General features: G+C 46.4%; 3 protein-coding genes, 1 long non-coding RNA gene and 2 other non-coding genes across 6 annotated transcripts; 4 read left to right on the top strand and 2 right to left on the bottom strand.

Annotated features, from left to right (window-relative positions):
* Positions 1-2: 2 nt before the first annotated feature.
* Positions 3-8,065, bottom strand: NFKBIL1 (NFKB inhibitor like 1). The gene is given in 4 exon segments (NM_001014375.1): positions 3-589; positions 729-950; positions 7,383-7,659; positions 8,009-8,065. Coding segments are annotated over 4 exon segments (1,143 nt in total).
* Positions 8,066-9,122: 1,057 nt separating this feature from the next.
* Positions 9,123-10,362, top strand: ATP6V1G2 (ATPase H+ transporting V1 subunit G2). Its single transcript, NM_001014376.1, has 3 exons — positions 9,123-9,204; positions 9,392-9,492; positions 9,993-10,362. Exons 1-3 carry the CDS (start codon positions 9,123-9,125, stop codon positions 10,164-10,166), a joined length of 357 nt encoding a protein of 118 aa, NP_001014398.1. The 3' UTR covers positions 10,167-10,362.
* A 1,158-nt stretch (positions 10,363-11,520) lies between these two features.
* Positions 11,521-14,408, bottom strand: LOC119874138. The gene is made up of 3 exons (XR_005367526.1): positions 13,770-14,408; positions 12,252-13,444; positions 11,521-11,895 (listed from the first exon to the last, which is right to left on the bottom strand). It is a non-coding gene; the product is annotated as an uncharacterized LOC119874138 (long non-coding RNA).
* On the top strand, positions 13,635-13,709 carry LOC119874343. Its single transcript, XR_005368211.1, has one exon. It is a non-coding gene; the product is annotated as a small nucleolar RNA SNORD83 (small nucleolar RNA).
* DDX39B (DExD-box helicase 39B) lies at positions 14,247-24,728 on the top strand. The gene is made up of 10 exons (NM_001014377.1): positions 14,247-14,457; positions 15,260-15,387; positions 15,684-15,776; positions 19,156-19,339; positions 20,433-20,551; positions 22,851-22,982; positions 23,748-23,857; positions 23,957-24,101; positions 24,239-24,386; positions 24,712-24,728. Exons 1-10 carry the CDS (start codon positions 14,247-14,249, stop codon positions 24,726-24,728), a joined length of 1,287 nt encoding a protein of 428 aa, NP_001014399.1.
* On the top strand, positions 19,391-19,467 carry LOC119874344. Its single transcript, XR_005368212.1, has one exon. It is a non-coding gene; the product is annotated as a small nucleolar RNA SNORD83 (small nucleolar RNA).
* Positions 24,729-24,823: the final 95 nt, after the last annotated feature.

Below are 24,823 nucleotides of genomic sequence, written 5' to 3'. Positions count from 1 at the left end.
GATCACTTGAGGGCCTCCGCATGGCGATTCAGGGCTTGAGAAAGGGCCGTCACGGCCCCCATCACGCGGCCCAGCTCCCAGGTCTCAATCTGGCTTCGGAATCGCTGCAGAAAGCGGTCAGGGTGCCAGCGGACCTGCTGGACCCTTAAGTACCTCCTCAGAGCCCCCTGCTCCTCCAAGGGGGGGCCCCTGGCCACCAGGGCTGCTGCCATGGCCTCTGGGTCCCCTCCCCCAGGGCACGGCCAGGGCACATCACCAAAGCGCCAGAGGCTGCCTCTCCCTGCTCCTCGTGGGTGCTCTGCGCTGGGCCCAGCCCTGGCTGGCTCTGGCCCTCGGTCCCCACGAGCCTCCTGGGCCCTCTGGGCTCGGCTCTCACGCAGTTCTTCCTCCTTGGCCCGGGCTCGCTCTCGGAAGAGCCGCTGCTCCTCCTCCTGCTGTTGCCAGCTGTGATTGGAACCCTCGGCCCGTGGGGGTCGGCAGGCTCCCTGTGTCTCGTGCTGCTGCTGGTGCTTCTGGGCGTGTTCCTGGGCCAGGCGATCTGACCAGGCTGAGAAGGACTCAGGTTCCTGGGTCTCATGGGAAGCGTCATCTGTTTGGGAGGGCAGGATGAGGGTAGCCAGGAAAATGCTGTGAGAAGGTGATAGGCAGGAGGGGCAGGAGAGGGGCGGTGGTACAGGAAGAGCGGTCAAGGGAAGGAGGGCAGCTATAGATGGGGATGGATTCCTTACCTTCAAACCTCCCAATCACCTCCTGCCACTCCTCCTCCAGCTCTCCCTGCAGCTTCTGCCTCCATTCCCTCTCCTTAGAGGCCTCGTCTTCTTCTTCCTCTTCAGCAGAATCCCAGGGGGGTCCCCAGCCCAGAATTTGCCCAGGGGTCTCCCCATCCTTATTCTTTATTCCCATGGCAGAGGGGCAGCGACTCAGTAGTGGCAGGAAGAAGTCCGTGTAGGCTGTTGGTGGAAGAGCAGTAAGCAGACGTTAGCTGGGACTCCCACTCCTCGGCAGGACTGCCATCTTGAATCCTGCGGGTCACTCACTCCCTTGGTCTTAGAGCCATGGAAAGAGTTGCCCACGTGGTAGCCTCCTGGGTATTAGGAAATCACCATCACTGACAAATATTTACTGATAGTTTACCGCATGTGTGATAAGCATGGTAGTTTAAAATATTCTAGTCTGCGTCCCTACAAACAATTTTAGTGTCCACAAATATAGGAGTCCTACTATGTTAAGTGACATTTTGCAGCCTGCTTCCAGCCACCCTGGGCAATGTCAAAAACCTCTATGTATTTCATATGAAAATGTTGTCACTTTACAACTCTTATTGTGTTTCTCACCCAAAACTGTACTTCAGACTGTAAAATAATTGAATATTTTACTCTGCACAATTATAAACATACGAATAAATAACAGAGACCTTTACATATTGCTGCTCAATAAACTGAGTAAAATAAATGTTTTCAGGGGAATTTCTCTCAGCCAACCTCATACAGGGCATACTGGGAGGGGGGTGAGGAGGTATGAGGGTCCAGACTAGCAACGAGTTCAAGCCATAGAAATGTTCCTAGCAGCAAATCAAGTTCTTTCCAAATGACTACTGATGTAGGGCAGGAGAAAGGGGCTGAGATTTAGGGTCTTGCCCAGGGGCTTGCTGACAGGAGGCTGGGGTAAACAGAAGCAGGACTGATATTCCTGAATTCCTCTCTTCCCGAGCCCTGACCTACTGCATCCATTCTAGCGTAAGCTGAAGGTCAAGCTGTTCACTTTACTGCCAACCCAGTGCTCTACCCCTGGCCAAGCCCACCCACTATGGCTACCAAGCACCTCTTTCACTGCAGGGATAGAGGAAGGTGAGTGAGGCACCCTCCCTTCCTGTGGACCTACTTTCTCTCCCTAGGGCAGGAGGAAATGGGCCACCAGTCCTTAAATCTTTACTTTGTGGTGCTGCAACATACTGGTCACCTGGCAAAAGGATGGACAAGGGAAGGGTCGTCCTGTCACTGCTAGGGAGGTAGGAAGACAGAATGGGCCCACCTTGGCTGGTCAAGGCCTGTTGCCCCTCACTCATCACGCTTGGTACTTGAGTGCTGCCCAGCTCAAACCACATCAGGATGAGAGGAGGGGCTATGTCTCTTTACTACTGACATGACCTATCACAGCGCTCCCAACTTGTCCCACCCAACATATACCTAGTCCTGTCTTTCAACTGCTTATTCCCTGACAGGGTTCACAGCAGGTATGAAGGTGGGTGGGTGTTCAGACTTGCATAGGAGGTTTTTAAATTCATAGGCTCTAAGGAGTAAGGCTTCCAACTATAAAACATGGCAAGTAAAATATGGTACAGAATATTCAATAGCCGCTAAAAATGATGTTTGTGTGTGGAAAAAGCTGGCTAAAAACCTATACATAGGATCCAATCACAATTGTGTAAAATAAGGGGCTAATTCCTATGGCTGAAAAAAAAAATAGGCTAGAAGGAAATGTGTAAAAATCCTAGTCTCTGGGTGGTAGGACTATGGGTGGCTGTCCTCCAATCTTACCTGGGTAACATTTTAATGTGAAAGGGATTTAACTAATTTGAAAAATATTTTATTTTTATTTTTTAAAAAGATTTATTTATCCATTCATGAGAGACACACAGAGAGAGAAAGGCAGACATAGGCAGAGGGAGAGAAGCAGGCTCCATGCAGGGACTCGATCCTGGATCCCGGGATCACAACCAGAGCTGAAGGCAGCCGCCCAACCACTGAGCCACCCAGGTGTCCTAAATCTTTTCTTTTTAAAGAACGAAGAATAAATTTAATCTTGGTAACAGTTTATTGTGGTCCCTTTCAGTCCTGTCTTGGTGCATATAAATGCATACCCAGAAAAAAACAAACAAACAAAATGCATACACGGGATGACTTTTTTTTCAGAGATGTGTAACCAAGCTATATGCTTTTGTTTGGCAACTTGCTTTTTTCACCTGATGTCTCATTTGTATTTTTCCACAGGAGCATAAACAAGTCTACCTCATTCTTTTTTATGACTGTGTAGTGTTCCGCTATATGTATGAAATAAACATCTCACCACCCCTGGTCAAGAGACTTTGTTTCCAAAAATGTTTGGCCTCCTACGTGTCTTTGTAGACTCCTTACAGTATTTCTGTGGGGTAGATTCTCAGAAGTGGAATTTCTGAGTCAAAGAACATGTGCGATTTTACCGATTTGCTCTCAAATTTGTGCCAACATACACTCCTACAAAGAATATGAGTGCATGTGTCATCCTTTACCAAGATTATCACCAACTAACCCTGTAATTTTGCTCATCAGATAGATTAAAAAGATGACTTTATTAATGAAGTTTTCTTTTTTTAATACGTTTTTTGGCTTTTTCCTTTTTTAAAAGATTTTATTTTTAAAGATTTTATTTATTTATTCATGAGAGATACAGAGAGAGGGACAGAGATACAGGCAGAGGGAGAAGGAGCTCCATGCAGGGAGCCCGATGTGAGACTTGATCCCAGAATCATGACCTGAGCTGAAGGTAGATGCTCATCCACTGAGCCACCCTGGTGCCCCCCTTCTTTCCATTTTTTAAAGATTTTAAGTAATCTGTATACCCAATGTGGGACTTGAACTCATGATCCTGAAGATCAAGAGTAACAAAACAGAGCTACGTAGCTGAAACTGCAGTTTTGTGGTTGTGCTGTGGTAGGAAAGGCTGGAAAGGCGAATGGAACATACGCCAGAAAATGGCTCAGTTATCTGCCAAATAGGGCCACAGCTTACTCCTACTGTGCAGGTCAAAGTGAGTAATGGATGGCAGTTGTCTGGTACTGTGCTGGCGCAGAGCAGAAGTGTGGTGAATGTTACATCAAAAGAAAAAGAAAAGCCGTCTGGCTTTGGACTTCATTCTTTTTGCAAAGTCTGTGAGAAAATGACCCACTGTTTCTTAATGTTCACCAATACTCGTGTGTAGAGAATGGTTATTGTCTGACTAAGGTATGTTTATATGGGGGCCTTTGACAGTTAAGACCACTTCCCCTTGAGGTGATGGGTCCCAAAAGGAAGTTACCAAAAGCCATTCACTAGCATCTCATTGGTTGTGATCACAGAGCCCAGTCAATCCAGCATCAACTGCCTCATCCCTCGAACCTAACAGCTAACATAGCTAACGTGGGAATGGGGGAAAACCTCCCCTTCCTTAGGGGATCCTGGGTCATTTCATTTGTTCAAAGAAAATATTTGCATTTTAAGACCTAATAGTCTCTAAAGCAGTTTGAAGCTGACTATGATGAGCCATTTACCAAAGAGCCAGAAGGCCATCTGGTGGCATGGCTGTCAGAGGAACAGGAGGAAGTAAGGCCTGAGAGGATCCCAAGGCTTGGGAGTGACCCAAGTACGGGGAAGACAACAACCTGTTGGCTATTAGATTGCAGTAAGTTCCTGAACCTTCTAGACACTGTTTCGTCTTCTGTAATAGGATAACAGTATTGATCTCATATGCTTCTTAGATGTCAATATAATGAAAGAATATCCTACCATACTATGAGAGATCTTTTTATTACCCCCAAAGCCATAATTGGATAATATAAGAATACAAATAACAATACTTCTCACTTGGTGACTGCCAAACCTGTACCAAGTGCTTGCCTCATTTAATTGTCACAGCTTCCATTTTAGAGAGACAAGTTACAAAATAAAAAACTCCAGGATGCCTGGGTGGCTCAGTGGTTGAGTGTCTGCCTTTGGCTCAGGGTGTGATCCTGGAGTCCCAAGATCAAGTCCCACATCGGGCTCCCTGGATGGAGCCTGCTTCTTCCTCTGCCTGTGTCTCTGCCTCTCTCTGTGTCTCTCATGAACGAATAAATAAAATCTTAAAAACAAAATAAAAAAAAAACTTAATAATAATGAAAAGAGGCAAATTAGGGTCATGGAAGTTAAGTTGCATGTCCCTGGTACATAGCCTATAAGTGTTAGAGGCTGAATGAACAGGACTGAGATTTGTCACAGGGTTCTCTGCTCTCTTGCCATGTAAAATGTCAGCTGTCAAATTAGATGCTTACATTTTGCAAACCTCCTCTGTTTAAGTTTAAAAAAAAAAATTGAGGGATACCTGGGTGGCTTAGAGGTTGAGCATCTGCCTTCGGCTCACGGCGTGATCCCCAGGTCCTAGGATTGAGTCCCACATCCGGCTCCTTGCAGGGAGCCTGCTTCTCCCTTTGCCTGTGTCTCTGCCTCTCTCTCTGTATCGCTCATGAATAAATAAATAAAATCTTTAAAAAAAATCTGAATATGCCAGCCTATCTCACTATGTTAAGGGGAATTATTATTATTATTATTTTAATATACTTTTTAAAATATTTATTTATTTACTTATTTATTTACTTATTCAGAGAGAGAGAGAGAGAGGCAGAGACACAGGCAGAGGGAGAAACAGGCTCCATGCAGGAAGCCCGATGCGGGACTCGATCCTGAGTCCCCAGAATCACACCCCGGGCCGCAGGCAGTGCTAAACCGCTGCGCCACCGGGGCTGCCCTGTTAAGGGGAATTAAAGAAAAGAGGATTTTTTTTTTTTACTCTATGAGGGAAGTTTTTGGGGTAAGAGGGGTTTCTGTTGGGGAGCTGGAAGATGGCAATAGGAGCAATCATACTGAGGTAAGGTTGTTCATCCCAACCCAGGGATCTTCCTCTAATGTTCTTATTCTAGAAGAAAAGTCTCTACGAGGCTTTATTTTCCTAAAGGCTATTATCTCTACAGAGCTGCTTCCACAGTCAATAGGTCCCCATCTGAAACCCTCAGTGTCAAAGGTCTTTCAGAACTCAGATTTGGTAGAGCTGATCTAAAGTACATACACTGTGTATTAAGTAGCCTAGAGGGCCTGGGCAGCTCCAGTAACCAAACACATGAAAGACACTGCAGAGAAATGTACGGATATCGACAATTAGTAGGATAAAAATGAATCACAGTCTCATTTTAGTTCAGGTTGGGTTTTCTCACCACACGGGTCTGCTGGCAGACTGATGAGAAAAATGTTTGGCTCTTAGTGCTGTTTTTTAGTTGTTTTGAATGTTTTTTTTTTTTTTTTTTTTTTTTTAATTTATGATAGTCACACACACACACACAGAGAGAGAGAGAGGCAGAGACACAGGCAGAGGGAGAAGCAGGCTCCATGCACCGGGAGCCCGATGTGGGATTCGATCCTGGGTCTCCAGGATTGCGCCCTGGGCCAAAGGCAGGCGCCAAACCACTGCGCCACCCAGGGATCCCGTTTTTTAGTTGTTGTAGAACTGAGGGTAAAGGGTATGGATCTGTTGATAACAGGAACAACACTGGCCAGCATCTACTGAGTGCTAATCACATGTCAGGTGCTCTAATTACACGTTGTGTCAGGTGATTCTCTAAACATATGTGATGGCATGGGTGCTGTGAACATGGGCACTATGACTGAATAATCCTATAATGTATACAACAGTCCTCAAGAGTACAGATGGTCTAGCCAGGCTGCCTGGGTTCTAATCCCTGCTCTACCACTTTGTGACTGGGTGACTTTGGCCAATTACTTAACTTCTCTGTGCTGTTTTCTTTTCTTTTCTTTTCTTTTTTTTTAATTTATGATAGTCACAGAGAGAGAGAGAGAGAGAGGCAGAGACACAGGCAGAGGGAGAAGCAGGCTCCATGCACCGGGAGCCCGATGTGGGACTTGATCCCGGGTCTCCAGGATCGTGCCCTGGGTCAAAGGCAGGCGCCAAACCACTGCGCCACCCAGGGATCCCCTCTGTGCTGTTTTCTCATCTGAGAAACCAGGGATAATATTAGTACTTATTGTGACGATTAAATGAGCTGTTTTGTGAGAAGTACCGGCACATACACAGCAAGAGCTGCTGTTAATAGTATACGAGGGCAAACTAAGCCTCAGAAGTTTAGTAAGTCGCTCAAGAATACACAGCTAAGTGTGGCACTGGGATCCGAACCCAGGCAACCTAACTGCAGAACCTACCCTCTCTCTCACTTTTTGCACTGTAGGGGAACACCAGTCAAGTGACAAATTTGCAACTCATCTAGAAAGATGGGAAATTTGAAGTTGCTGTTTTGAGAATGCTGGGCTCTTGGGACAATGGTAGCTCAGTGATGTAAAGTCAGAAACGACTGCCACATGCCAATGGGGTCAACTACCTTCCTAGATAGAAGTAGCCGATTTTTCAACGATTGGCCTTCATCTCCTCCCCGTCAGTTAGGGGCTCGCTCGTGGCCTTGTTCCCCAGCAGGCAAACCCACCGTCCGGGCCCTGGCGCGCAGTGGTGTGCAGCGCCCTGTCCCCAGCCACGACCTTGCTCCCCAGCAGGCAGACTCCCCGTCATGTCCCCGGGTCACGACCTTGTTCCCCAGCAGGCAGACTCACCGTCCGGGCCCTGGCGCGCAGCGGCGTGCAGCGCCGTGTCCCCGTGGCGGTCCTGGTGGGCAGGGTCCGCCCCCAGCCGGAGCAGCAAGCACAGCGCCGGGGCGTCGTGGCGGGCACAGGCCCGGTGCAGGGGTGGGGGCTGCCCGGCGTCGACATCGAGGCCTGGGTGTCGCTGGAGGAGGGCCTGGGCCCGGACCAGCCGCCCCGCGGACAAGTAACGACGGAAGCGACGCTCTCGGCGTTGGCGGCGGGACCCGGAGGCCATGGACGTCTTGGGCTGCGCACGGAGGACGAAAGGCAGTGGTCAGGGTCCCGCCGGCTCTGACATCCCCGCCCCTCCCCGCGCCCCTCCCCATCGGCAGGAATCGGGCCTCTCCCACTCTCACCCCTTTACCACACCGTGGGTCTGAAGAAAATCCTGAAGGGGGCTCGGGGCACAGATTTTTTAACGTAAAATTTGAGAAAAGGACAGATAATTGCTTTGAGGCTCACGAGCCCAGGTAATATTTAATAAGACTTTGAAAAAGGCGAATGAAAAATGATGGGGAAAATTGTTACCAACAAAACCCTGAATTTAAAGTCACAGATAATTTCAAATAACGATCTAGAAATGGAACACGATGTACCCGGCAGACAGATGTGGAGGCTTCTCCCGCTGGGGCCTGGGGGGAGGGGTTATTCATCAGACCTGCCCCCCGCCCCCTCAGCACCCCCGGAGCTGCAGGCCCGAGGCCTGGGTTTAAGATGCTCCGAGGAAGGAGGCGGGAAGGGCGGGACGCTCTAGGCGGCCGGAAATGGCGCAAGCCGAGACGCAGGTAAGGCCGGAAGGGAACGCGCTACCGGATGTCCTCTCTCTCCGAGGGGGCGGGCGTGTGTGTGTGTGTGTTTCCTCAGTCTGGCCTCGGGGGGAAACTTGGGAACTTAAGATAAGGGTCCGCCTGAATCCGGAAGACTGGACCATAGACAAGGAAGAGGAGCCGAGCACGGGAGGGGGGGACACAGCGACTTAATGTATCCTCCCCTCCCCCAACCGGGAAGAGAGGAGACGGTTCAGCGATAGACGAAAAGAGAGAAAACGGAGAAAAGATTAAAAATTACAGTGAAAACGCAACACTAAAACTCAAGCCACAGCGAAGCCAAGAACAGGGACAGATAAAAAAAAAGGCATGTGTGAAAGACATAAACAACCGTACGAGAAGGCATTGAAATGGATGCATAAATTAGACTTGGGAAATATGTAGAAAAAAAGAGAGAAGGAAACGGGAGGGAGAGCGAAAAAAGGAAGACAAATAGGAAGAATTCAGAGAAAGCCAGCATCCTCTTCTCCCAAGACACACTTTCTTACTTGTCACCCCATCTTCAACCCCTCTATGCCCCCTTCTCACTCTTCTCTGCCCCTGCCCCCATTCCTGGATGTTCGACGGCGAAAACGCGGCACCTGCTGTGCCCGCGGCGGGCAGCGTTGGGCCTGGCCTCTGCTGCCCCCAGGTGGTCCTCCTAGGTACTGCCGGTGCGAGAGGGAGAAGACACCAGCCATCCATGGGAGGATCAATTTGGGGGAGACACCTGGTGCAGGAGGCTGAGCAGAACAGGGGAGCACTAAGACCCAGGGGTAGTGGAGGACTGCAGCAAGGAGCTGGTGGAAGGGGAGGACTTCGGAGGGTGCATGTGTAGTGGTGGTGGGGGGAGCCACCTGGTACCTCTGTAGCATCCAAAACAGCATCAGCCATAACCACAGAAATGGCCAGTCAGTCCCAGGGTATCCAGCAGCTCCTGCAAGCTGAGAAACGGGCGGCTGAGAAGGTGGCAGATGCCAGAAAGAGTGAGTCTCCTCTCCCTTTGGAGTCTGGAAAGAAAATTGGGGTGGGGGGGGACAGCAAACATATGAGTCCCTGGGAAAATCTAAGGCTGGTGGGAGAAAGCTGGGACTGGGATGGCTGATTGGGAGGGAAGAAATGGATGGTGTTAGGGGGTCTATCCCCACCCCCCCTCCTTTCTTCTGCTTCCAGGGAAGGCCCGGCGTCTGAAGCAGGCAAAGGAGGAGGCACAGATGGAGGTGGAGCTGTACCGCAGAGAACGAGAGCAGGAGTTCCAGAGCAAGCAACAGGCGGTGAGTTGTGGGAAAGTTGAGGTGGGACCCCAAGGTGCAAGGTGGTGGGTGTATATGATAAGGTGTGTACAGGGTGGCTCTACAAGAAAATAACATGATAAAGGGCTGAAAGGGACCCTTAGCAAGGACCACATTATTGATAAAGATGTGTGATAAGAGAATCTGAGAGTTTTGAAAGAATTGAACAACTTGGGGGAGGATTGCCACTGTCTACATGGAATATGATGTCATTTGGGGTGGAAGGCAGAGTTTTACGGTTATGTGTGGTAAGGTAGAGGGGATTTTACTGTTTTTGGATGCAGTTGCATGTCAAGTCTCAGAGGAAAGGGAATTGTGTTGCTTTCTTTGGTGTCTGGATATTTTGATGGGATGGGGATGGTTTTGGCAAGGGCTTTTCTTCCTGGTTGCTCCAGAATCTTTCCCTCCACATGCCTGGACCCTTCTTTCTCTGTTTTCTGCTTTTGCCTTTCTCTCTTCCATCTCTTTCCCAATCCCCCCAGGCCATGGGCTCCCAGGGGAACCTGTCGGCTGAGGTGGAACAGGCTACCAGACGCCAGGTGCAGGGCATGCAGAGCTCCCAGCAGAGAAACCGTGAACGCGTCTTGGCCCAGCTTCTTGGCATGGTCTGCGACGTCAGGCCCCAGGTCCATCCCAACTACCGGATTGCTGTCTAGGATCCACCGCAGGGCCTGACTCTTCCCTTCCAGGTCCCTTCCTCAAAGAAATCCCCCAATCAAAATTACCTCCCACCATCTTCACTGGTTCTTTCTCATTTTCTCTCCATTCCCGGGAAATTCTAGGGGCAAGATCCAATAATTCTGTGAAATTTAGCAAGATAACTTGCTCAGATCTGAATCTTATTGTTCTTTAACCTTCAATGGGAACTTGTAAACTCCCAAGTCACCCTCACCCGACCCCTCTTTGAAATTTGCAGCATGGAGAAGTAGGGATATGTAAAGCACTTGGGCTTCAGAGCCTGGCAGGCTTTGGTCCTTTTCCTAACCCTGCCACTTGCTGGGACAGGATAAGCTTCTTAACCTGTAGTCCAGTGTCCTCCTCTACAAGATTGGAATGCTAATGATGATGATAACAATAATGATGATACCTACCTCATGGGGTTGCTGCAATGCTTAAGAATCACTCTGTAAAGGGCGGGCGTAGCATGGTCTCTGGCATGTAATAGTTGTGATTCATTAAATGGCAGCCCTATGATATTATTACCACTCCCTGCCCACCTGCCAAAACCTAAACACAGCTATTTCCTCACGTTTGTCAATGGCTCTCTAATTCTACTCGTTCATTGTGAACTAGTAATTCTCTGAAGAATTAGTTTTTCCCACCTCTCTTTTCCCAGAGACTATATGGTCCATGAAAAAGAATGAAGACCTAGTTTAGCCTCTCTATTATGGTTCCAGGAAGATGTTACATTTCTTAGTCTTTCTTTTGTCTCTAAGTTGGTCTTTCTCTTTATTGGATTTCCTCTTTCCCAATTTCCCCAAAGACCCACCAGATGCTCACTTTCCTGAGATCTAAAGTGATGCTGCATTCCCTTGTATGCATGGCTTTCCTTTCTACATCCTCAATACCTTCCCCTATGTAACACTGAAAAAGTGTCAATAAAAAACTATGGACAAATCAATTTGTGTGTGGAAGCAGCTTCCTTTTACTTCATCATTTCTCATTTTCAGACACCCTCTCTCGTGTCTTATTTATGTATTCCCCAAATACCCAAAAGGGTTGTTCTTTAAAACTTGTTGGAAAAACAGAAGGAACTGGTGTGTTATTTTTCCAAAGTGAGAAACATGTGGTTACTCATTGGGAACCTGAGAACTATAGATGGCAACTGTAGTGAAAAGCTACAGTGTCTGAACAAGCGCTCTTTGCCCCTTATCTTTATTTTTCTTTCTTTCTTTCTTTCTTTAATTTTTATCTCTCACACACAGAGAGAGAGAGGCAGAGACACAGGCAGAGGGAGAAGCAGGCTCCATGCACCGGGAGCCCGACGTGGGATTCGATCCCGGTCTCCAGGATCGCGCCCTGGGCCAAACGCAGGCGCCAAACCGCAGCGCCACCCAGGGATCCCCTCTTTATTTTTCTTAATGACATTTATTACTACTTGACATTTGCTTATTTGTTTTCTTCCCTGGAGTGGAAACTCTGTGATGACAGGGCTGTTCACTGAGTCTCCAGATCCTAGGTTAGCACTCGACATAAGGTAGGCAGTGGATAAATACTGTTGAATCGACGGATACTTAGGGTTGGAAAAACCGCCCTTCTACCACACGATTCTTGGGTCACCGTTCTCTTGGACACGGTGTTTTCTCTCAGAAAACAATCCGTGCTTCACCAGACCGAAGACTTGAACCAATGAGGTAATCCACAGTGTAAATATTAACCAGACTCCTTCAGCAGAGAGGCAGGATATAATAGAGAACAAAAGGTATTTGTATCCTGGCTTTGTCAGCTTACTAGCTGTTTGTTACTTTGGACATGCTGCTTCGTTTGCTTGTTACAGGCTGGGACTAATGGTACCTATTCCTTAGTGTTAGATGATTAACTGTGGTCAAGGGCCAAACGTTTGCTGTCATTTTTGTGGACATCACATCTGACTTATCTAGCATATCAAAGACGGGGGTATCGAAGGTTTCATTCAGGATAAAATTCAAGGTGAATAATGGGGCTGGCCTGCTGGAGGCGGGGTTGGCGACATTCTGATTGAAATAATATTTATGGGATACTGTGTAACCCTCGAGTCCTACCATTTATTTTTAACACCTGGAGACGATCCAACCCGTTGGTTGCAGAACACCTTCTTGACTCGAATTTCCTGCCCATCAGTCAATTACACCGGCCAAATTATTTTGGGAAGACACCGCCCACCGTCTCCACCGCTGGGGAAGGGGTAGGGGAGGACCCGCGGGCGCAGCGCCGGCTCACTCCCTCCCCTCAGCTGGGGTCAGACTAGCTCCAGCGAGGACGCGCCGGTCACCTTGACTACCGGGCGGAGGACCCCGTGGGAACTCTCAGCCCCGCCAGCCTGTTGCCGAGCGGGGCGCCCACGGAGGGGTGACCAGAGAGAAGACCTGCCGGCAAGAACCCGAGGGAAGAGGTGAGGGACGCGGAGTGGACGAGGACAGAGAAAAGAGGTAACAGTGGGAGACGATGCTAGTTTCCTTCAAGGCTTTTGTTACTTGCAGTAGCGAAGGAGTTAGAAGTGCCTTTAAAAAAAAAAAAATCCACACAGGCGTTTTCTAAAGGCAACCCCGGAGCGCGCGGAACTCTCGAATCTGAAAGGGTCTTCTTCCGGTCTCCTGCGCCTGCGTGCTGGCAGGCGGGAAGGCGAGGCGCCTGGGAGAGAGAAGGCGAAAACCGGAAGTGAAGGCAGAGTCCCTCTTTCGTCGCTGCTGCCGCCGCCATATGCGCTCGCCTTGCTCAGGTAAGCTTTGGCCTTCGGTATCATCCGCCTCCATCTGCGTTTCTTTGCGGCCATCCTGTTCCCTGGACTCCTGATACCCCTTCCACAGACTATAGTCTGGTCCTTGGGGCCTAGTTGGGTCATTATTTCTATTGCTTGCATCCCTTTTCAGAGCTCTTAAGAGTTTCTGGAGGGGGGGGTAGCGATGCTAGGGGGCCCAATCCAAGATGGTGGCCCCAGCGCCATTGTGTTCCCTTCGCTCACTGCTTCTTCGCTTGGGCTTCTCGTTTATCCGAGGCCCTAGCTATGGTGAGAGGCGGCGTAGATGTCCTCTAGTCCAGGGCATTTGCGGAGGGCGGGGCTCCTTTCACTTTTCCTCTCTTCTGTGGGTCCTCTTAATGGCCCAAGGTGGGAACTGGAGGAGGAGCCGACTACTGAGCCTGGTTGGACCCTTCTGTGAGCTCACCAACCATCACTTGGAACATTTTCCACTTGTTCATGCGTGGTGTCATGTCGGTTATCGGAGAGGAGTCTGATCTGAGGAGTAACAGAAGACCCTTTGCTATAGTTCCTGGTAGAGCTGGAGCGAATGCTGTCTCTCTCTCGTTCTATGGAGAAGAGACGAGTACTTTCCCGTCCCAGCCACGTCTTCTGTATCCCCTCCCCCACGTTACACGGGGACCCCTTAGACACCGGGAGGTTCCTGAGGAGTGGGAGGTGGATGGCAGCCACATGATGTTATTTCGAGGAGTGAGCGCTTTGCGCTAGGATGACCTTAATCTATCACCAGTAACTGATGGCTGCTTTGTTAGGGAGATTACTAGGAAAGCAGAGAGGTCCTGTGAGGATTTTCAGCACTTACCTTGTCATCTCCATTCTTCACTCCGTTGTCCTACTTTGCTTTTCGTTACCCGTTTTTCTTCATTACTGTTGCTTACAGATGAGGAATTCATGGGCTGGTTGTCCCCTTCCTACTTCCTGCTTAATGCTATTCTGATCCTAATTTTGTTGAAAAGTTGTGTCTCAACCACCTCACTTGGGACCACTGTGTTATGTTTGCTGTTGCTTTTATGTTTTGTGTTCCTGTTAGTTTTATCCCCAGGTAAAGGGGTCACAGTTTAGGGAAAGTGGGAAGAGTGTGGGGATGGAAAAGAGGGGCGAAGGCTCTGCTCCTGACTAATAAGTCCTCCATCTATTTTTTTCCTAGCTCTTCTATCACAAACTAGGGTATTTTTTTTTTTTAACTGTTGCTCCAGCCCCCACTCTCCTCCTCTGTTTTTACTTATTCTGCGTGAACCCATCCAGAGACCCATCTCCTTCTCCCCCTGCCGGCCCAGTTATGGCAGAAAATGATGTGGACAATGAACTCTTGGACTATGAAGAAGATGAAGTAGAGACAGCAGCTGGGGGAGACGGGTCTGAGGCCCCTGCCAAGAAGGATGTCAAGGGTTCCTACGTCTCCATCCACAGCTCTGGCTTTCGTGACTTCCTGCTGAAGCCAGAGTTGCTCCGGGCCATTGTTGACTGTGGCTTTGAACATCCATCAGAAGGTAAATTTTCTGCAGGTCATAGTGTTCACTAGGCTCTCTAAGGATACAAGAAAAAGGTGTGTTAAACAGTCACTTAATGTAATAACGTTCTTATTTAGGCTACTTTAGGAAATAAAGGTCAAAAACTATTTCAGCAGTAGGAAAGATTTATATAGATTGGTTTTTTTGTTCACGATAACATGAAAAGGCTAGTGACCTAAAAGCAACTTAGAGGTTTGTGCTTGTGACCAGCATTTATTCTTGTCTACTTGTTATTAATTTTGTTGTTTAGGTTTCTAAATTTGAATTTCCTGAGAGGACTGGTTGGACCTTTAGTCTCTCCCTGTTGGGCCAGGCCACCTCTGGTCTCTGGAAATCTTCATAGCTGGTCTAAAATGGGTGGCTTCTGGATCAGCTACCAACCCCTTCAGAGTTGCAAGGTTTTGTAGCCTTAAAGCAAGGGAAGCTAAGTAGGAGAAATGGCTTGGGGCAGGCAGTCACATGTCCTGGATTGTTACAGATCAAGGAAAGTCGGGACAGAGTCAGAAGCACCAAAGGTGAACTGTTGGTAGGTGCAAGAGGGTTGTTTGCAGTTTGTGGGGTGGGGGGAGGGCACTGGAGTTGGAGGAGGCTAAAGCTAGAAGGAACTAGGAAGGTCTATCTGGTTTTGAGATAAATCTGAGGGAGCAGAGAGGTAGAAGGGGTCTGGAAATTGATAACCATTTAAGAAGGGGTGGGAAATGGGTTTGACATGGTGAAAAAAGGTTGTGGAGTTATCTGGAGACTGAAGTCTAATTTATCTTTTTTCTCCCCCTGCTTCTAGTCCAGCATGAGTGCATCCCTCAGGCCATTCTGGGAATGGATGTCCTATGCCAGGCCAAGTCAGGGATGGGAAAGACAGCAGTGTTTGTGCTGGCCACACTACAACAGTTGGAGCCAGTTACTGGACAGGTACACTTGGGGAGAGTGCTATGGAAGACATTTTTGGTTAGGAATATTGGAGAAGGGTGTTTTGTCTCAGCTGTGTGATGCTTTTAGAGCCATGAGTGTTTGTGGCTAAGATGAACTCTGTCACCTTTGACTGATGGCCCTGGGGGATATTACATAGTAATCATGGGGTTAATGGTTTAGATCTCAGAATTGAAGTAATTTATGATCTGTCAGATGTGCTTTTGTGACAGTTGGTTCCCCAGAGGGGATAGTAAGTATATACTGTTTATCTCCATGTACTCCCCCCTCCACCCAAGGTGTCTGTGCTGGTGATGTGTCACACCCGGGAGTTGGCATTTCAGATCAGCAAGGAGTATGAGCGCTTCTCTAAATACATGCCCAATGTCAAGGTAAGCCAAGATAAACCTGGGAGAGTGTGGGGAGTTGGAGACATTGAAGACTTGTAGACCAGCAGTCTTCATTTTCTCAGATGATTAATTAACTTTATATGAAGGTCATTTACTTGTAATAGCTGGTCAGTTTCTGCAAACTTTGGTGTGCAGGAGATTTACATTCTATGGTTTACTTGAATACACATTGCAATTTCTGATATGTTCACTATATTCCAATTTTGGAGAAGCTTTAGTTTGTTCTTAACACATCATGTTAATATAGCTAGCAGCGGAAGACTGCATGGAATGGGTTCTGGAGGATGTTTACCACAGTACTACACTTGGGTTTACTACTTTTTTATACTGACTTTGAATGATTTCATTGTGCTTTGGTTGACAGTTTGAGAATTCTAGGATGTGTGCAAGAGAAAGCTGGAAGCTTCAAAATATCTCTTTAAGTGTGTGGTGTGTGAATTTTGAGGATTCTTTAAAATGGCAGAAAATTGAAAGATATTTAGGGGCCACAACAGACGAGGTTTGGGCGGTTTTCCATATATGATCTTGATTTTCATAGTATGGTTCCCAGACCTCTAGTTAGAGCATCATTTGGAAGCCTGATGGAAATGCTGATTATATGGGTACCATCCCAGACCTAACTGAGTATAAACATGCATTTTATTTTGTTTTGTTTTATTTTATTTTATTTTATTTTATTTTATTTTATTTTATTTTATTTTATTTTATTTATTTATTTATTTATTTATTTAATTTATTTTTTAAACATGCATTTTATTTTTTTTTTTTTTTTTTTTTTTTTATTTTTTTTTAAACATGCATTTTAATACAATCTTCAGGTAATTGGAGTTTGAGAAGCGCTGATGTGTATAACCTCCTACCTTCCTGACTAGGATGTGGTGAAAAACAGTACTTTTGTTTGGATTGTTGTGATATTCTCCTGTTACTCATGTGTTGAGTCCTAGCCCTAAACTAAAAATAGTAATTCTTAAAAAAGATTTTATTTAAGCGAGCAAACACACACGAACGGGATGGGGTCGGGTGGGGAGGGAGGTCTAGGGAGAGGGAGAAGCAGACTCCCCCTCTAAGCAGGGAGTCCCACATGGGGCTATATCCCAGGACCCCTAAGATTGGGACCTGAGCTGACACTTAGCGGACTATGCCACCCGGGCACCCCTAAATTGGAAGTAGTCTTAAGAACCAAAGTAGTAATAAATAACAATGTGGGGGTAAACATGCAGTAAATATGCTGAAGTAATAGAAGGTTCATGATGAAAAGATTTGTGTTCTCTTACCTCTAATCGAACTTCATAGAAGGTAATCATTTGTTAACCTTTTTTTTTTCGTTATGGTTCTGTGACACCAAGTATTAGGTACTATTCTCTCGTTTTATAACCTTATGAGTGTTTTTTATTTCTTTTCATGAGAGATTGGTTGCGATTTTTTTTTATATTTGAAGATTAATTCTTTAACAATAATTTAAGTGTCATATCTCCTTATGTTGTAGCTATCCTTAGCATTTCTTTTATGTCCTTTCATTGAGCAGGCTCGATGGCCTATTGATTCTAAAAAGTGGAAAACCAGAAAATGGTTTCCACTGTTATGACCATTGAAACATTTATTGTTGGGCTCATTAGTGAGTGAGGATTGTATTTTGACCTCTGTAGGTCCAATTTAGCAGATTATGCTGCTCAAAAGAGATTTTTTTTAAAGTTTATTAGTTTTTTTTAATCTCTACATCCAGGATGGGGCTTAAACTCAAAACCTTGAGATCGAGAGTCACATGCTCTTCCAACTGAGCCAACCGGGCACCCCAAAACAATATTTTTGGTGTTAAGATCAAATTGTCGTGACATTTTCTTACTTTTCTTTAAAATTGTGCTAAAGTGACTTGTCTGAGGTTGGGCTAGTTTTTTTTTTTTTTAACATTTTATTTATTTATTCATAGAGACACAGAGAGAGGCAGAGACACACAGGCAGAGGGAGAAGCAGGCTCCATGCAGGGAGCCTGATGTGGGACTTGATCCCAGGTCTCTGGGATCACGCCCTGGGCTGGAGGCGGCGCTAGAGGCGGCGCTAAACCCGGCGCTAAACCCGCTGAGCCACGAGGGCTGCCCAAGGTTGGCTAGTTTTACATAATATCCTACCTCTGGATTTGTCTGGTTACTCCCTTATGGTATTAACTTGTTTTTTTTTTTTTTTTTTTTTTTTTTTCAGTATTTCCTTTAACTCAAATATGTATTTGAAAGCTCAACTAATTTAAGTTAAACATTTTTGGCAAGAATTGTTCAGAGTTGATACACTGTATATTTCCTGTTCTTCAGCAGACTTGGTTGTCCCATAATTAGTGCTTTTAGTTTTATCATAACAGTCTGATCTTGTAATTGATTTTTCATTCTTTGAAGCTGGAAAGCAGTTTCTGGTGTTATTCGATACTATAATAATAAGGCTCAGATTCTCAACAAATACTTCTGTAACGTTTTTTTTTTTTTTTTTTTTTTTTAACTTTTTTTATTTATTTATGATAGTCACAGAGAGAGAGAGAGAGGCAGAGACACAGGCAGAGGGAGAAGCAGGCTCCATGCACTGGGAGCCTGATGTGGGATTCGATCCCGGGTCTCCAGGATCACGCCCTGGGCCAAAGGCAGGCGCCAAACCGCTGCGCCACCCAGGGATCCCCCGTAACGTTTTTAATACGGAGTAGTATGTGTAGCTTAAATCAATAATTTGATAGGGTTTGTGCAAAAAGGCATTTGAAAATCTGAGTTCAGAAGCACTTGGATGGCTTAGGTGGTTGAGCATCCGACTCTTGATCTTGGCTCAGGTCTTGATTTCTGGGTTGTGAGTTCACACCCTGATTGGGTTCCACACTGGGCATGGAGCCTACTAAAAAAAGAAAAATCAGAGTTTAGGAAAATTTGATGTTCTATGAGGCATTTTGTGGTACTTTGCACTCTGGTGATTTCTTGCTGTCCTCTTTTTTTTTTTTTCAAGTTTTTTATGTATAATCTACACCCAACGAAGGGCTCAAACTCATGATCAAGAGTCACATGCTCTACTGACTAAGCCAGCCAGGCACCCCTTGCATTCCTCATTCTTGGAAGTCTGGCCATAGCACTGTGGGAAGGAAGATTATTAGATTAAGTCAGAAGAATGCTAGTCCTAACTACCTTGATTAGCCACATAACTTTAGGCAAGACACTTTTGTTTCTTAGCTTCAGTGTTTGGGAAACGTAATAAGAATTTTAGATTTGCTGACCTTTGATGTTCCTTTTAGCTTTGAAATGTTCTAAGAATTCATGTAGATTAAATTTAAAGGGTGGGAACTGGGGAGATTGGACTCTTTCCTTGTGAGACCGTATTTTCTCCTGGGTTAATACAGGTCGCGGTGTTTTTTGGTGGTCTGTCTATCAAGAAGGATGAAGAGGTGCTGAAGAAGAATTGCCCGCATATTGTTGTGGGGACCCCTGGCCGCATCCTCGCCCTGGCTCGAAATAAGAGCCTCAATCTCAAACACATTAAACACTTTATCTTGGATGAATGTGATAAGATGCTTGAACAGCTCGGTGAGTGACAGTGCTGGGGTGAAGCTAGTGATCTGGGAGTTGCTCTTTAGAGCCAAATGATGTTTATTTGATAGAGGAGCACTTTAGTGCCAGGACGACTCTTAATCTATCACCCATGACTGATGGCTCTGGCTCTCCTGTTGGTTTTTGTTAGGCTTTTTAAGCAACCTTGGTGATCAAGGGGAAGGGTGTTTTGTCCTTTCTTTCTGTGATGGAGAGTTCTTTTTTCTTTGAGGGGATTAACTTTGCTGATTTTTTAGACATCAGTCACACCACTGTTCTTTGCCTTTATAGATTCTTATGCTGGGTAGATAAACTGGGGAGATAAACTGAAGGAGGAAGACCATTTACTTTCTGGCATCCCCTGCACATATATCAGAATTTGTAACTGAATAGACTTAAGTGCTAGGATTAATGTGGAGAGTTTATGGGATTTTCTGTAATTCAGTGTTCCACAAGAAAGGAAAATTGTAACTCACATTTAATAAATGAGTGGAAAATTGGAACTCACATTTAATAAATGAGGGAGTGGGGATGGACTTAGCCCCAGGGATAAGTAGTTCCAAGTGACCTTCGGTTATTTTAGATGGTGAACTATAAGATGGGCTCTGGGTAGAGGTCTTATTTGCCTGGCTGGATAGGACAGTGATCCAGAGGAAGCATGGACTAGACTTTGACAACTAGAATATAATTATGTGTGCAGTATTTGTAGACAGTTGGGGTGTGGGGAGAAAGTAGGGAGAAGGGCCTTGTAAAGCATCTCTCAAGGGTCTTAGGTTTGTGAGCCTCTGCAGTAGACTTCATCTCCATATCATACTTGTGAGATTTGGAGTTTCATTATCTTCTTGCCTGGCTAAAACACATAGTGCTGAAATTTGGTTCTAGGTCTTTATTTGAAATTTTCCATGTGTTACTGCAATGGATGTGATTTTACGGTGGTTCGTGTAAATAGAGTACCTGAGACAAATCTTTGTGGGAAATGGCTCTTGCTTACCTGTTTCCAGCAGTTTCACCTCACTGGGGAGGCTGTCTCCGGTCTTTGTCTATGACATTTCCTTCTTTCCTTCTAGGATTTTTTTCCTTTTTCTTGTAGACATGCGTCGGGATGTCCAGGAAATTTTTCGCATGACCCCCCATGAGAAGCAGGTCATGATGTTCAGTGCTACCTTGAGCAAAGAGATCCGTCCTGTCTGCCGCAAGTTCATGCAAGACGTAAATACCCTTCTACCTTCTCTCCCTCCACTCCCCGCCCACTGCCTCCTCCCCTTCTGCGCCCTCTTCCTCCAGACTCCCTTGTCCTTCAAATGCCAAGAAGGGGGCACGTGCCCATCTGGGAGTGATGACTCCTTGAAGAGACACACAGAGGCAGAGACAGCTAGTGTTAGGGTCTGCGCGGGTGCCAGGGAAACTCCGGAAGACTTGGTCGGGTTAACTTGAGAGCGGGTAGTGTTCGACCTTTTTTTTTTTTTTTTTTTCATCACAGCATTTTTGAACCTCTTCTTCCTTTTTGGGGGAGGGCAGGATTTTCTGCCCTACTACCCACCCATCGTCTCCTACATACCCCTTTACAGCCACGCACCCTCAAGGTGGCATGGAGCAGACAGTTGGAGCCTTCTGCTCCCCAAAACTCAACCCCCCGGTGGCAGGAGAGCAAGAGAGGGACAGACAGATGGCAGGGCATGTCCAAAAGAAGAGCAAACAGCACAAATGAATCCGCTCCCTCCCCACCTCCAGGGGTGGGGGCCTTTGGCACCTCAGTCCCCGATCCCTTACTCCTTCCGTCCATACCTCCTCGCACCCATCCGGAATCTCGGCTGATGTGAGCCGGCAGCGGAGAAGCACCATGGAACGGCGGGGGAAATGCAGACGGCACCCAGCGGTGGATGGCGGCAGCGGAGGCCGCGGGGAAACCTGACCAGGAAGCTGAGGACCAAACCAGCCTCTTTTTCTGTTCCCGGTTTTTTTCCTGAATCCAAGGCGTGCCGTGCTCCCTGTTTTTCCCCATATGTGTTGGGGGGAGGGGTGTCCTGAAACGGGGGGTAGTTTTTTTTCTTTTTTAAAACAATTTTTTAATACTCCAAGGAGAGGGATATGGGAAAAGTAATGTGAGGAGCTCCACTTGGATGTAACCAGGTGGGTGTTAGGGTTTGGCACTAGACGGGCCCTATTGTATAAACAGTGCAGTGTATTCTTTCTTATCCTGTACTGCTCCTTCCCGTGGGATGTCAGTTACCTTTAGTTATACTTGGGGCTAGATTTGAAGGAGGCCATGAAGCTTCATTTTGAAAAGCCTGCTTTTGCAAGCCTGCTTTCTGGGATTGGGCTTCTGGTTCTCTCCCGTGCCACTCATCCTTTCCTGAAACCTTGGGCCCTGGGTGTTCATGTTAATTATGTCCCCAGGTTAGTGAAGAGTGCTAGGAAACTTGGACTCAGGAGTTGAGTCTTGTGTCAGTTTGTTTTTTTTTTGCTATCTTCCTCCCCTTAAAGGGTTTTATGTGTGCGTGCGTGTGTGTATGTGTGTGTATATACATATATACATATATATGTGTGTGTATATATATATATATATACATATATATATTACAAGATGGTTGTATATCTGCTGCTCTGAATTTGTTTCTTAACACCATTTATTGGTACTGTCCATGTAACACTAGTTGATTTGACTCCTAGTTCAGAGACCAGTGCCATCTGAACTATTCCCTTGTGGTCTGAGGGCGAGTTATTACTCATCCTGAGTAACTTTTCATGGTATTTTTGACTATGTTCATTTTAGCATTCTGATCTTGACAGATAATCCACCCTCCTGATGTGGATCTGATTCTCTTAGTTGTTTGGTTTTTTCCTTAATATTTTATGTATTGATTTGAGAGAGAGCAAGCACAAGCAGGTGGAGGAGCAGAGGGAGAGGGAGAAGCAGATCCCCACTGAGGAGGGAGCCTGACTCGGAGCTTGATCCTAGGACCCTGAGATTATGACCTGAGCCGAAGGCAGACGCCTAACCGATTGAGCCACCCAGGTGCCCCCTGATTCTCTTAGTTGGGAGAATACTCAAATGAAGCAATCCCTGTCTTCCCCTCTATTTTTACAACCAATAGTGGTGGAATTCCTGACCTCGAGTCACCATGTCCACCAATTCCCAGGTGTTTGGATTACATTTTCCCTTTGGGGATCCTCTCCCATTGTTTTCTTTCCTCTGCTACCTCCTTTTGAGGTCATGGCATCTTGCCATTGGGTGGTCTCACTGCTCCTTTTCAAACTCCTTGCCAGGTTACCTTCCCGTGATACTTGGGCAATCTTAAAACAACTGCTAGGAAGGAAATTAGAGCTAACGTGGAAGAGACCACATTAAAATGAGGATATTTTTGGGGGTGTGGTGGGGTTTTCAGTCTTCTCTTTTCCCATCCCCCAATGGGGTGTTTTGGAGATCAAGTTCCTCCACCCCCCCAGGTTTAACCCCCCCACTCTGCCCTCCTCCCGTTCCCCCCCTACTCCCCCCTCCCTCCCCCAGCCAATGGAGATCTTCGTGGATGATGAGACGAAGCTGACGCTGCATGGGTTGCAGCAGTACTACGTGAAACTGAAGGACAACGAGAAGAACCGGAAGCTCTTTGACCTTCTCGATGTCCTTGAGTTCAATCAGGTCAGTTGTTCAAAGTCCAGTAGGGGGATGAGCACGTCTCCAACTGTAGCAGAAACCTGGTTAAGTACCTTTTTGTTGAGGATATGACATAGGTGATGTGAGCGAGAACAGTGGGGAAATTACCTTCAAATGAAATTCTTTTAAATGAGAATTTAAGTGCCTTTGGTGCTGAGTGTGAACAAGATGGGAGCTGCTGTTCTGTTCTTTGGCTGTCACAGCCAGGTATTGAGTAAAGAAAAATCTCAAAATCCTTGAGAGGATTTCATAAACTTGTAAAAGTTCCAAAATATCTTGGGTTTCTTGGGTTTTTAAAATTTGTTTTTTCTTGTACTGTTTACTGAGAAGAAATGTTCCATACTTTACCTGCTGTGGTTCGTTTGCACCAAAAACTTTCTAAAATTAAGGTAAATTGCATATGTTTGATGTTTTTGATGAGCAGAAACTACTCTCCACACTTTAAATTTTTTTTTTCCACACTTTAAATTTTTACCACTTTCATTTTTACCATTAGCTTCATCCTTGTCTCCCTAACATATCTGGTAGTTTTAGTTACTTTTCTCTGTATCTTCTCTTCAGCATGTCTGCTCAGGAAAAATCAGAACTGAGTGAGAAAGGCTAAGTTGTATTTAGAACAGAAGAGGAATATGTAATGGGGATTGGAGAAGTTTCAGGAAGAGTAAAAGAGTAGTTACTGAAAACTCTTCTCACACTTAATCTCTCACTTATCCCACATGGACCCATGTCCCCCAACTGTCACACACCCAGGTGGTGATCTTTGTGAAGTCTGTGCAGCGTTGCATTGCCCTCGCCCAGCTGCTGGTAGAGCAGAACTTCCCAGCCATTGCCATCCACCGAGGGATGCCCCAGGAGGAGAGGTAAGTCAGAAATGGAAAGATGTTTTGTGTCCTTGGGAAGGAAAAGAGACCGTTGAAGCGAAGGGACTCAGTATTTTTCTAATTTCCTTTCTCACGAAGGCTTTCTCGGTATCAGCAGTTTAAAGATTTTCAACGACGAATTCTTGTGGCTACCAACCTATTTGGCCGAGGCATGGACATTGAGCGGGTGAACATTGCCTTCAACTATGACATGCCTGAGGATTCTGACACTTACCTGCATCGGGTAAGCTCCACACCCACACGTGCATTCCAGTGTCCCCTCCCCCTGATTTTGTATCTTCATACCTGATAGCCTCTCCCTTCTTTTTGGATGTCTTCCTACTTCGGGATCTCCCAGGACTATCCTCTGTCTCCTTCCAGGTGGCCCGAGCAGGCCGGTTTGGCACCAAGGGCTTGGCCATCACATTTGTATCAGATGAAAATGATGCCAAGATCCTCAATGATGTGCAGGATCGCTTTGAAGTCAATATTAGTGAGCTGCCAGATGAGATAGACATTTCCTCTTACAGTGAGTATGGATCTTAAGAAACTGGCTCAACTCTTCAGTCTCCTTGTTCCTTAGTGTGTTTGTCTTAAATCCCATCATGTACACAAAGAGCCTCTAGTGTGTAACAGGCACTTAATTATGTCCTTTGGATCTTGATGCCCCTGCTGGGATGTTTAGTTGATCTGTATGTCTCTTTTCTTAACAAGCTAGTTTATTTTTCCCTACCCCCAGTCTATCCTTTGCACCCACAAACTACAGACATCTGCATGTAGTGGGGGGTGGGGGCATGTTTTCTGCCAGCCTTGCCTTTTCCATGTCTTGTAATTGTGCCATGTTTTCTCTCCAGTTGAACAGACGCGGTAGAGGACTTACCCACCCATTTTGGAATGTGACAGTCTGTCCCTCTTCAGGAGACGACAGTAGACATGGGGTGAAGGAGACACTACTGCCACCTACCC

Source organism: Canis lupus, chromosome 12, assembly GCF_011100685.1.
Source record: "Canis lupus familiaris isolate Mischka breed German Shepherd chromosome 12, alternate assembly UU_Cfam_GSD_1.0, whole genome shotgun sequence".
Classification (NCBI taxonomy): Eukaryota; Metazoa; Chordata; class Mammalia; order Carnivora; family Canidae; genus Canis; species Canis lupus.
Note: the sequence above shows the minus strand (reverse complement) of the source record. Positions and strands in the feature narration are given on the sequence as shown.

Excerpts from the sequence above, each read along its gene's own strand:
- ATP6V1G2 (NM_001014376.1), top strand. The coding sequence starts at position 9,123 with ATGGCCAGTCAGTCCCAGGGTATCCAGCAGCTCCTGCAAGCTGAGAAA. Across the intron at positions 9,205-9,391 it reads GGTGGCAGATGCCAGAAAGA|GGAAGGCCCGGCGTCTGAAG; the intron begins GTGAGTCTCCTC and ends TTCTGCTTCCAG. Across the intron at positions 9,493-9,992 it reads TCCAGAGCAAGCAACAGGCG|GCCATGGGCTCCCAGGGGAA; the intron begins GTGAGTTGTGGG and ends CAATCCCCCCAG.
- DDX39B (NM_001014377.1), top strand. The coding sequence starts at position 14,247 with ATGGCAGAAAATGATGTGGACAATGAACTCTTGGACTATGAAGAAGAT. Across the intron at positions 14,458-15,259 it reads CTTTGAACATCCATCAGAAG|TCCAGCATGAGTGCATCCCT; the intron begins GTAAATTTTCTG and ends CCCTGCTTCTAG. Across the intron at positions 15,388-15,683 it reads TGGAGCCAGTTACTGGACAG|GTGTCTGTGCTGGTGATGTG; the intron begins GTACACTTGGGG and ends CCTCCACCCAAG.